Here is a 12,973-nt window from a genome sequence, read left to right on the forward strand (position 1 = left end):
TGCAAGGTATTTCTCCAGGAGAAATGAAAATATGTCTAAGATCTGCATAAGAATATTCACAGCAATATTATTCCTCAAAGCCCAAAACTGGAAACAGCTCAGATGTCCATCAATAAAATGGATAAAACTACACTGGAATTCTACCCTGCAACAAAAAGGAACAAACTACCAGTACAACTATATGGATGAGTCTCAAACATGCTGAAAGCTAAATACAGAAGATACATTGCTGTAGGATTTAATTTATACAAAGTATTAAAATATGCAAAAATATCCTACACCAATAGAAACCAGGTCAATGTTGTTTCTCTAGGGGGTGGGAACTTCCTGGAGGGCAATATTCTGTCCTGATGTGCAGGTTACCCTATAAAACTAAGTATTTTTCAAGACTAATCAAACTGAACACTTGACATCTACGCATTTCACTGTAAATATTTCAGTTCAAACAATTTAAGTGCTACTCAATTCACTGGAGATACACAAATTTAAACCACAATGATACAATGTACCCAATGGCTAAATTTTAAAATACCAAACATCGATGGGGTCCAGAGTAACCAGAACTCACATTGTTAGTGCTAATAGAACTTTGGAAAAATCGTCTGGCAATTTCTTATAAAACTTTCTATCTTACAATCCAGCCATTTCATACCTGTTTTCATCTCTAATCACGTACAGACTTGCATAAGAACATTCATTCGCAGGTACTTTATTTGTAATAGCGAAGAGCTGAAAAAGCCCAGGTTTCCAGCAATAAGTGAACCGTACTTTGCTCATACTCATGTGCGTACACAACATGGCTGAATCTCAAAAGCATTTTGCTTAATGAAAGCCTTATACAAGGACCCATATTTTTATTACATTTATGTTCAAGAACAGGCAGTTCGTCTTTATCTCTAGGGGATAGAGGCAAGAATCGTCGAGGAAGGGCCACAAGGTAACTTGCTGGGGTGACAGCAACATTCTCTACTTCGATAGTATGTATGCTTTTACCAAATCTCATGGTATGCTTCCAGTTGAAATTTCTTTCAAAATTTATGAACATTGAGCTTGTTATTGTTGTGAATGTTTGTTTTCAGGTTATTGACATGTGCAACTGAACAAAAACTGATGTGATGGATTTTAAGTTTTTCTGGAACAATTGGTAGAGCTGAGGTTATTTACAGAATGACAGTACTGAGGCTTTTTCTGCAACCCTAATGCTCAGCTAACACTGCTTTTCCATGTGATGAGTTCCTTCAACTGGCTATATAGCCCAATCACAATACCCTGTTTCACATGCTGATAAAGTTAATACATATTTCAGGACCCAAAAATGAAGGCTGCCGGCAGTGGTCTGGCCCACCTCAAAGGTAAACCTAAGTCAGCACACACTTACAGGAAAACATCCCATCAAGGGGACCTTTAACATACACCCATCACAATCCTCCAACTTGAGCTAGCTCACCTTCCCCGAGAAAACAGGACCCCACAGCCAATGATGCCTACTCTGTAAAACTCTTGCCCCAAATGCCCTGGGAACAGTGCTTCACTGCTTGTAAGGCACTGCACTCCCAACCCATCGATTGTTCTCCCTTAAATAAAGGACAATTGTCACTAAATTAGTTTTATCAAGTGCAAACGAACATGAGTCAGATGTACATAGAACAGTAAAGAAACTTACCAATAAAGCAGCACACTAATCATGTGCTGGTTTAATGGCATCCCCGAGGGACTTGGTCTGAAGTGGGACTCACTGCCAAATCGAATTAACCTGCCTTCTCCCAGGAGCCAGCAGGAAATATCAAAAGCACTACAGTACATCTTTGGTACTTTAGCTTCTAGTGCTTTGGTGTTATTGCTCCAATTTCAGGGTAAGGATTAAATGAAATCATCCGAATTACCTTGATGCCTACCTGAAACTCCCTCTCCTAATGAAGGAAGCCTAGCCATAGGCTACCTCAGTGACTATGTTCCCTGGCAACTAACTGCAAGGGCTAACAGTGCCTGAGAACTAGGGTTTGGGGGAGGGGAACACACGGAGATCATTATTTAAAAGCCAGAATGAATTCCTTATTATAAAAAAGAACCCAGGGCCACAAAAAAATGCATGTTAAGTTTTATTAAGCTTCAAATACAAAACATTCCAAAAAGAGAAAAACCATTATACCTAAGTTCTATATTCAACTACCAGTTAAACAAGAAAAACATGTTATTCTGTTTCTTTTACAACCAGTGTAAAGCCAGAAGAATCAAGACAGATTCTTTTTCCAACAGGAGCAGCATTAAGTCTGCTGGGTCAACGAACTATTTGCCAAAGAGCTGTCTGGTCATTAAGCATTCTTCAATTTAGTATTCACGTTTACTATGATTAATCTCTATGTTCTACACTATCTTCAAGATAACCTAAATAAAATCTCAAGAGCCAAAAGGTCCACGGAAGCATAAACCCAAGTATTTAGATTACAGAATGACTGAGGAAGACAGCTATGTTAAGTGCAATGGTTTTTTAAGTTTGGTCAATACCCTGATGGTCTGTGATTAGAAGAGCCCATCAAAATGAGGATTAAATTTCTTGATTATTTTCCACGATTACAATGTTAAACATGATAGTACTGATATTTACTAGGTAAAGATTCAGAAGGCGAGTTGGTTTCTTCTTACCCAACACAACTCAAATCTGTTTCCTTTGAGAACATTAGCTTTTACACTATTGGCTCTAGTCTCCAATGCAATAAATGACAAAGCTGTACTGTATCTTGATTTGTTTCTAAGATATGAAGTGGGGTGAGGGGTAAAGTAGGCTTACAAAACAACTTAAAAAAATAGCAAAAGCCAAATGGCCCAATTTTGTTTCCAGTTTTTAAGAAGTGTGCTTTTGAGCATTTTATGTTTCCAGTTACTTTAGTTTCCAGATATTAGTCTTCCCTTTAGTTTTAAGACTAAATCTCTCACTCCTGGATAAACTAACACAAAGAAATATTTTACCTGCTGAAAATCAGACACTTTACTGGATAAAGTCACCTCTTATGCCTTTCATTTTTCTAATCCGACTTTCTGACAATCAGTGGTAATTAGGAAGTTCTAAATTGCAGTTGTCCCTATGACTTTGGCTAAAGGAAATGAAAGTCAAAGCTGTAAAATCTACATGGAGAACCATGAAAACTTCCTGACTACCTCCACTTACCAATTTCTTTAATTGCTCCCCTTTCTCCATCTGGTCAATTACTTTTTAAGTAACTGCCACTCCCTAGTTAAAAGTGCTAACCAACGTTGATGCCTTCCTTAGATCCACAGGAACCCTGGAAGGCAAAAATCTTGACTGCACCAAACCAATTCTGATGAGTACTGCTTATGCAACTGTTGTGCCTTAAGGACAATCAGCATTCTTCTGCTTCAACAACTCTGTAAAATGAAAAGCATGTTATCACATCACAAGGTATTTACTGTTTTATACTGGTAATTACTGCCCCCCTTACCTATTCTTTAAATACATTATTTTGTTGCGTTTTTAACTGGCAACATGTACAACATTTGCTTTAAATTACAAACTCAAAAAAGCAACCATAAAAACCTATCAGAATTCCTGTAAGCATCACTTTGGTAATGAAGACAATAACTATGTCATCATTTTACTAATAAAATCGTTACTCAAACTAGGGACTCAGTGGCAGCTGCACCTGTTCACCCTTAAGCCAGTCTGTACCGTGGCCAAGCAAACAATCAGGAACCGATGAAAAGGGTGTCCTTTTACAAAACGCACAGGATAAAATTTGAACCTCATACAAGTTAAGTATGCTTACACGACAAAACACTAACTGTAGAGCTCCAGCCAACAACTGCTTCTGAAAACAGTATTAGCAAGCTGTATACATTCAACAGAGCTACTAAAAGCATTGCATGACTGAGCCACTCATGGAAATATGCCCATTTAAGATAACGTCACCCCACATTCGAACGAATAATGGGCCAGGTGTTACACATTAGAGCACTTTTTATCCTTGTAATCCAAGGATTAGATTATCCCATTACAGGTAACTTGCCAATATCAACATATGCAACATGGCAAAGCTGTATTTAAACCTATAAAGTTAACTGCTTTCAGAACTTACCTTAGCATTGCATTTCTCTTGCTGCCAGCTTATCTATTGTGAATCAATCAGCACTCCATGACCATCATGACCATGACCAAAATTCTCAACCTGTAAAAATTAAATAGGTAACTAGTTATCCCTCTTAAGGAAATTCTTCAAAACTTGCCTATAACTGCCCCCTTTTCCAGAAAGAAAAGGCAAGTTCAGACTTGCAGCTTAACGTATTTCATGTTCTACTATTTCTCTTAAGTGGTGGAAGCTTCACTGGCTTGGGATGGACTGGAATGGCTTAAATGGTTAAGTTGCATGGCTTATGGATCCCCATTCTGTTCCAATGGTGCACTGCCATGTTAAATCCATAAGTTGAACGGACAAAACTTATTTGAAGGAATAAGTGCAGTGTAAGGATTTTTAGTTGGAGGTCTTCAAGTTTACTATATTCAAGAGCATCTTTTTCAACTTCATGGCTGGACCTGGGTCATGCTGCCTCAGGTTTTGCTTTTTAAAGACCACTTGCAATAGATTTTCTCCATACAGTGTAGTTTCACAGAACTAAAAACAAGTCAGGCATCCAACTAAATGTCAGGTTTGCAATGGCTTACAGGGGTAAAGAGAGGGGGACCCCAAACTTAAGCCATTTCCTACATTGACTAAAAGACTAATTTGAAAAATGTTAAAACAGGAAGCATGTTTAAAGGTCTTCATCAAAAATAGATTAAAAAAAAATACCCCCTCCCAAGCCCCAGATCACTATTGGTAAACAACAGCTGTATTAAGGCCTTTAAGTGTCATACATGCTTTTAAAAAAATCCAAGTGTTGAATTTGGAGGACTTCTAATATGCTATCGAACACTTTGTTTTCCAAAAGTTTTTTTTTAATCTAGAAAGCATTTCCATTGCCATGAGGTACAGTATGTTTCACTGTACTATGAGGAAGGTAAGTGTTCAATTTCGACTTAGACGGAAAAACTAGTTTGCTTTGCTTACCATCTTTGCTGTTTCACAGGCATTTGATGCTTTAAATCTGATGTGGAATGCTGATAGATTCACTTTTTAGAAGTCATAAGCCTTTGAGAAGTTGGAGATAACTTCATTGCTTATCTATTTTCTCCTTTGCAATCAAGCTGTTCCTTAAAAGTGAGACACTACAGAGTTGCAAAAATTTGAAACAGTAAGAGCAAGCATCGTTTGCAGCTTCATGGTTGGTTTTGGCCAAACTTTTTATTTAGTATTCTGTAGTTGCTTAACACACACTTAAATGGTCTTATTGGGGAGGGGGAAAGGGGAGGTTCTTGTAGATTCCCAAGGAAATGTCAGAAAAGCAAAATATGGCCAGCATTATCCATTTGCTTTTTTGGGTTTACTGGGCGAATAGCATTTTCCTTACAATATAAGCATCTGATCTCAGGTTTTTCATACTGAGAACATTGAGATTTCAGTTTGAAGACACTCTGAAATCCTAAGAGTAGCATACCCCGACCACCCTCTAATAAGCTAGCTTGTTTGTACAGGCAGGAGGATTCATCTCTCCATTTTAGATGAATAGATATTTTGTGAAAGATCTTAGAATTGCTTGCCTCATCATTTACTGGGGAAAATCTTATAGAAAGTGGCCTTTAGGGTCACTTTTACTTGGAAAATTACGATACTAGTACACATGTCAAGTCTTAACACACTTAACATTTGCTTGTCGAAAGCAATGTCATAAAATCAAAGATTAAACATGTTTTACTCTTTTTCCTCACAGAACATAAAAATTATGGAAGGGGAACTTAACAGGAAATTTAAAAAAGGTAACACAATCTTTCCTTTTAGTAGTCCTTGGGTAGTTATGATAGAATAGGTTCCACTTTTGTTTGTTTCTTTGAACAGGGATTTTGGTCCAAAGTTTTGTTTGTTTTTAATATCTGCTTCTGCCTCCCCCTCTATCAGATCGGCTTCCTCCACGGCCACCACCTCTTGGTGCTCCGCGGCTTGAACTGCTGTAGGAATCTCGTGGAGGAGGGTACCCCCTTTCCATAGAAGGGGGAAGCCCTCTTTCTTGTCTGCCAACCCGATCACGACCACTTGAGTAGAGATCACTTCGGCTGCTTGAGTAACTGTCTCGACTTCCACCATATCCGTCACGTGAGCTGCTGTAATCATCATAGCGACTGCTTCCACCATAAGATGGCGGGGGCCCTCGTGTAGGTGGAGCACTACGTGAGTTACCTGCAGGGTCAATGGTCAGGTAATATGGCAACACTATAAATTGTATATATACAACATTTAAATCTGAATTTACAGAATTCTTGTATTAAACGTTTACTTTCTCAACTGGGAGGTTTTAAACTCTGCCATTGCTGGCCATTAACAGGGATTTGCTCATCTGCTGAGATACGGAAATGGATGGGTTTTAATGTTTGTTTGAAAAGACTGAAGACGGTGTGTATTTCAAGAGGATATTCCAGACAGCTTGTTATTTTATAGTAGACACTCAGCCACTTTCCAGTGATAAGTTGCAATTTTGAACTGTAGACTTTCCTTCATATTGCAATGGTAAACATTTGATCTTGTTAATAAAATTTTTAATTGTATTTTCACTGTTGGGGGAAAACACATAAGGCTGCCAATTTAAGCAAGCAAAATCCCCTCCAAAGCAAGCCAACAGCCTCAAAAAAAAACTTAGAAAAAACAAAAGCCCCTCACAAGACTAGGAAAAGCCCAGCTGATTAAGTTACCCCCTTAAAAGCAAGCAAACATCCCTTTAAAAGCAAGCACCACAACAGCCTAATAAACTGGCTCATGAACCTAAAAACTCAAGCTGGTGATATTCAAAGACCCTCAACCAAAATCTTACCATAACTCTCATATGAATCTCTGTAGGAACCTCCACTTGGATGATCTGAATAGTCACGATCACGACCATAGCCATCTCTATCACTAAATTAAAGGGAAAAAATGTATTACAAGCCACAGAACATCAATTTTTACAGCAAAAAAATTTTGTTTACACCAAGCCATGGCAGCAACAGCAAAGTCACTTACCTATAGCCTCTTGACGGATAGTCATCACGTGAACTGGAATGACCATAATCACGGTAAGTATAATCTCTTGGTGGTGGTGCATAATCTCTTGTATCACGAGAACTTGGGTAATCTCTGCTTGAATAGCTAAAGAAACAAAAGTAACTTGGTTCATATTTTTGATGAGCTCTCCCCTTCAACCTTAAGTATTAATATTAGAGACAAAAACTACTACGCTTTTCTGTTACCTGTCTTTAGTAGAATATCCATCATCTCTTGGGGACAAATAGACATCTCTACGAGAGGGCAGGGGTTCCCTTCGAGGTGGACCTCCATAACTATCTCTTCCACGTGATACAGGAGCTTAAGGAAAAATGTCCATTTTAAAAATACACCCAGTGAAAAGTCAAAACGTCAATTTACATTCAGGCAATGAAAAGTAGTGATTCAACCAAATATGACAATATGGATGTAAATGAGGAAATCCTCTTTAAAATTTCTTACGTACACCAATCTTTTTAATGATCTAGGTACAGTTTTAAGCATCATTTTTAGGATTCGTCCCTCAACCCTTCCTTGTGTTATGGTGATAGGATAGACTGTCATAAATGGACCATTTACCTCTTCCTCCCATTCCACTGCTGCTGCGAACTGGTCCTGAAGGGGCAGATCTTTTAGGAGGAGGACCCCCACTTCGTGGCGGTGGTCCTCTTTTTACTGGAAGGGGTCCCCTGGAAGAACTCATGTTAAAATTCATGGAATAGCCACCATCGTCTACGTTAGAAGAAAAAAAAAGAAAATCATGTTAATACAAGTAACTAAGAAAAATCTATCGTTTTCTTTGCTTAATCAAGAATATGACCATTTCTGTTTAGTTGGGGAATCTTGAGTTCTCACTCATACATGACTGAGCATGAGAACTGTACAGTGTATATAGTGTATGCACAGAAAACTACACACAAGGAACTATACAAAGTGTATACAGTTCTATACAGTAGTCATCTATATAAGTCTGCATAGATTAGCAAAGTAGAACTGAAGGGTTCTCCTGAGGGTTCTTTTCAAGTTACTTCAAAAAAATATATACATTGTTTCATTTTCATATGACCAACACCTAATACCTATCAAAATTTTTCTGCAAGTGTTTTTTCCTACAGAATGAATTCACCTGGATAAGGAATAGCTAATTGTTAATTATTTCAAGACATTGTAATTTAACTTAGGATGGCGTCTATGTTTTCCTTAAGTCAGTCACTTTGGTAGATGAACAAGTGTTCTCAATTTCAAAAGCTAGGGCCTTTAAAATACTTATTAACCAAAGCACACACTGGTGTGTTTACAGTTCCTAACTTATACACCAAGCCTAAAGTAAACCTAAGTCATTACCCATGTGCCCTCCACGTGAGGGAGGTCCCCTGGTTCCTCCACTTCCTCCTCTTCCGCCTCTAAGGCCTCTTGGAGGGCCTCTGCTTCTTGGAGGTGGAGGCGGTCCACGTCTACCACTTTCAAATGATGGTTTAGTGGCTTGTTCTACCTTGATGGCTTTTCCCTCTAAGGACTAAATAATATCAGTGGTTAATTATGGAAATTTAAAAAAAGAACTTGCAGATCCACTATGCACTGTGACACTAGTATGTCCTTCCTTCAAAATGTTGTACCTTTCTGTTTAGCACTTAAATGCCCAATCTTTTAAGATACGGCTTATTCGAACTAAAACCTAAGGTGGATCCACTGTACTTCTATGTCGGTAAAGTTTAAAACAATGCCAGACAATGACCAACTTATTAAGACAAATAACCAAAAAGAAAAGCCAAAGATCCCAGATGAAATATAATACAGAATATTCTAAAATGGAAAGATTCTTGTCAAGAATACACTTTACAAAATTTCGTTCTAAAATTACAAAGGGCTAGGATAAGAGGGTCCTGGAAAAGTATATACTCAGTAAAATTCAAGAGCTGCCCTAGACCAGACTTGGATAACATTGTGCTATTTTACGTACTAGGAAACATGGTATTGTGCAGACAGTCTCACCTTTCCATTCATGTCTCTAGCTGCATCCTTAGCATCTGCTGGGCTTTCAAAGGTGACAAAAGCAAATCCTCTCGATTTGTTGGTTTCACGATCTTTCATCAAGAGAACTAAAAAGTAGTTTTCAGGGGGAAAAGGAGTGTTACTCTAGTTCAAACGGAAAAGCAAAAGTAAATCTGTAAAAAGAAAGCTCAGAACTTCTTAGAGGACAAAGCACGTTATCATTTCATATGATCAATGCAATCAAATTCATCACAGCTTACCTTTTTTTAAAATTACAATAAACCTGCATATACTTTCAGATAACTCACCTTCCACTATTCGTCCATATTTGCCAAACACTGCTTCAAGAGCTTTCTCATTTGTTTCTGTATTGAGGCCACCGATGAAGAGCTTTCCTGGGCGATCTGCTTCAACCATTTTTTCCCTCTGGTGAAAGTCTGTTGGAAAAAAAGTGTTACTCTCCCTGGAAAAGTTTACCCAACATGTGTATTGGGGCTCATTTTTCTTGTTTACTAAAATCATTCCTTAATAGCATAATACACAGAAAGCAACTTTTTCTAAGCCTCACCAGGAAACCAACTTAACTAGTTCAGTGATAGCTGTTTACATTAAACTGGTTTAAAAAGCCAACTTAAGGGAATTTCCTGGCGGTCCAGTGGTTAGGACTCTACGCTCTCACTGCCGAGGGCCCAGGCTCGATCCCTTGTCAGGCAACTAAAACCCCACAAGCCGCGCGGCGCAGCCAAAAAACAAAAGCCGACTTAACTAATGCCGTTACCCTTAATCCACTTCGGCAGTCTTAACCAAGTAACTACAACATTTCAAAAAGTGAATTTTAGCTTTAACACTAGATTTGTTGCCTTTTAAAAACTCAATCACATCCCAATTACCCTTATGATTTTTTTAAACTGACTCAGTCAAGGTCACAGACCAAACGTAGGTCTGTAAGACCAAGCCCTCTCCCAAGAACTTTGCCTCCTTTCATTGGGATTCCCTAGTAAATCTAAGGACCAATTTAAAGTTTTAATCAAGTTATGACTCCCCTTCTTCACCAGCCCCTGCCCCGCTCGCTAGGTTGTTGACTTTTAAAAAGCGTCAATATCATCTCAGACGAAGTAACGGAACGTGGAAGCGCGCACTCTAACACTAAGCGCTCCATGACTGCAGCGGAACCCAATTAAAACCCGTCATTAAAAACCGCGTGGAAAACACAAAATGGCGACACTTGGATTCAGCCCAGAACCACCGCCGCGGGTCAGGGGAGTAACTTTTCCCACCAGCGGAGGCTGAGAAAACTCAAAGGGCTTCCGCTCCAAGGCCGCCAATGAACAAGGACCCCGCGCAAAAGTGCACGTGCCCGCCCGGAGCGCCAGCGCCATCCCAATGCAGGTAGCGACCACGGAGGCGCGGTCCCTCCTCGTCCCGCTCAGGCCCCGACCTCCGCCACCCCCCGCCCCCAGGGGCGACAGCCAAACTTTCTGGAGAGGTACACTACGAAGTGGCACCCCAGCGTCTGTTCTCCTTCGACACTCCCAGCTTTCCCTAAATAGGTCGGCACCTCTGGGTTCTTAAAATGGCGCCCGCCACCCCCATCTCCAAGGAGATAATCCCAAGTTATAACGTGGCAAGAGTGAACGAAAAACAGACTGTAAAAGAGAGGACTCACGTACCGGAGGGGTGACGACGGTTTTCAAGCTCCTACGAGCTCGCCGACGGCGGCTTCCTAGCAGCTCAGCACGCTGGAGGGTGGTCGGTCCCGAAAAAGGAAGCGAGAAGCCGCTCGCACTACTGCGCAACGAGGGCGAACAAAGGAGACAGCAAACTTTATACTGCCCGGGAACGAGGCTCAAGGACCCGGATGGAGGCGGAGCTTAGACTTTAAAACGCGAAGGGTGGGGAGCGGTTCCCAGCTTCCCCATTAGCTGCCTCCGCTGTTATTCACTCTTCGCTCCTCCCTTTTTCCTGGGCCCTCAGCTCTCCAGCCGGCCCCGATTTCTAACCGTTTTCCCAACCCCCACCGGTGCTCCACAAACCCGCGTTTTTGCTTTCCGCTAAAATGGTTCACGGGCTGCATGTAATAAAGAACTGAAATTTTTTGCGTGTTCCGGTGGGCCAGGCATGGTGCTAAACTTTACACTCATTAACTCATTTAATTCTCAAAACAACGTTGATGAGGATAGAATTATGCCAGTTTTGCAGAAATGAAAAAGAAAGAAGTTTAGAATTACTGTATTAAAAATACATTTTCCCCAAATATCTTTAACAAGAATTTTTAGTGAATGGGGAAAATTCTGATAAATAAGTATGAGGTGGGGGAAAAAAACTGTGCTAAACAGACAGATTATCCGTTTACATAGAACAATTACTGAGCATCTACTAAATGGCGGGCAGGCTCTGGGCTTGGCCGTGAGGGTACAACCCAGCAAAGCGAGACAAGGGCAACGCGCCTCATTGGTAAGGCTGCCAGACTTAGCAAATGAAATACAGGATGCCCAGTCAAATTTGAATTCCAGATAACAAAGACTTTTTTTCAATATAAGTAGATCTCAATATCATATAAAGTAAACTTATTCACTATTTATCTGAAATTCAACTGTAACTGTGTTTTTTATCTGCCAATCCTACTCGTGGAGGGGATTACAAAAATTTCTGATTTTCTAATTTCTTTACAAACTAAAGACATTTAAATACAATTAACAAAACAATTGCATCTTGTGATTAGTGCCAGGGAAGACGTAAACTCGGGGCTTTAATGGACAACATTTGGGAGACCAAATTCGATTTAGCCCTCCGGGAAGGTCTATCTGAAGAGGTGACTTTGGAGATCAGATCTGAAGGAAGAAAAGAAATCCGCCACGGGAAAGCTGGGGTGGGGGTGGGAGGTCCGAAGCTTTTCAGAAAAAGAAGCGCAAAGTGGAGGGAAAGAGGTTGCATGTATCAAGGGACAGAAAGGGATCCAGGGCGACCGGAATTTAAGGGGCATAAAATGAGGGAGCCAAGGTAGGCAGAACATTCGAACCCATTAAAAGATTGCAGGGGGTAAGTGTGGAAGCAGGGACACCACTGGGGCTGTGCGAACAGACCAGGAGAGAGAAGACAGTGCCTTGAATCAGGGTTCAGCAGTGGATCTGGGGAGGAAGGAACAATTGCTAGGTGTATATGGCAGGTAGCATGGACAGGATTTGCTAATGAATCAGATGGGAGAGCACTGGGGTGGAATTCAAAAAACAGGGTAAGTCATTATGGATGACTAACTATCTGGTATTAATAGGTGGTGGCCATTTATCAAAATGGCTGCAAAGGAGCAAGTTTGGGAATGTGGGCAAGGGTGAAGATATCTGATGCTCAGACCAGAGATCAGGGCTAAATTTGTCACTTTAGAAATAGTAATAAAACTCATCAGGGTTAATGAGGCCACCAAAGAAGAGAATACAATGGGGAAAAGAAAAGAAGTCTGTATTAACTACTAAAAAATACATGTGGAGAGGAAAACACTAGAAGGAAATATGCTAAAATGTTACCAGTTTATCTTGGGGGAGGAGTAGAATTTATGGACAATTGTCACTTTTCTTCTTCACAGTTACAGTTACTCTGCCATGGTGAATTATGGTATATGCCAGGCAGGTGGTAGTAAATGATGCTCAGGTCATGGGTAAAAGCTCCAAGGAGCTTTGGAACCAGCTCTGAATTATGAACATTAATGGAGGGAATAGTACTCAGTACAATAAGAATATTTGTCCTTTTTTCTTTTCCCAGCCAAATAATAACAAGTAAAGCAAAAGTCACGTCCACTTGCCTTCAGAATGAGTTATGTAAATTATTGACTCGAGATAGTTGGGGATTGGCCAGGTTGGCAAAAA

The 12,973-nt window shown here is 40.1% G+C and overlaps 1 protein-coding gene across 1 annotated transcript; it reads right to left on the bottom strand.

The window, feature by feature from the left end:
* Positions 1-2,086: 2,086 nt before the first annotated feature.
* On the bottom strand, positions 2,087-10,940 carry RBMX (RNA binding motif protein X-linked). The gene is made up of 11 exons (XM_082445388.1): positions 10,784-10,940; positions 9,422-9,550; positions 9,114-9,220; positions 8,466-8,637; positions 7,701-7,853; positions 7,328-7,442; positions 7,101-7,226; positions 6,913-6,995; positions 5,061-6,284; positions 4,092-4,181; positions 2,087-3,384 (listed from the first exon to the last, which is right to left on the bottom strand). The coding sequence occupies exons 2-9, from the start codon at positions 9,528-9,530 to the stop codon at positions 5,974-5,976; spliced, it is 1,176 nt and encodes a 391-aa protein (XP_082301514.1). The 5' UTR covers positions 9,531-9,550; positions 10,784-10,940; the 3' UTR covers positions 2,087-3,384; positions 4,092-4,181; positions 5,061-5,973.
* Between the last annotated feature and the right edge of the window lie 2,033 nt (positions 10,941-12,973).

The sequence above is a fragment of the Balaenoptera physalus genome, assembly GCF_965194825.1.
Source record: "Balaenoptera physalus genome assembly, chromosome: X".
Classification (NCBI taxonomy): domain Eukaryota; kingdom Metazoa; phylum Chordata; class Mammalia; order Artiodactyla; family Balaenopteridae; genus Balaenoptera; species Balaenoptera physalus.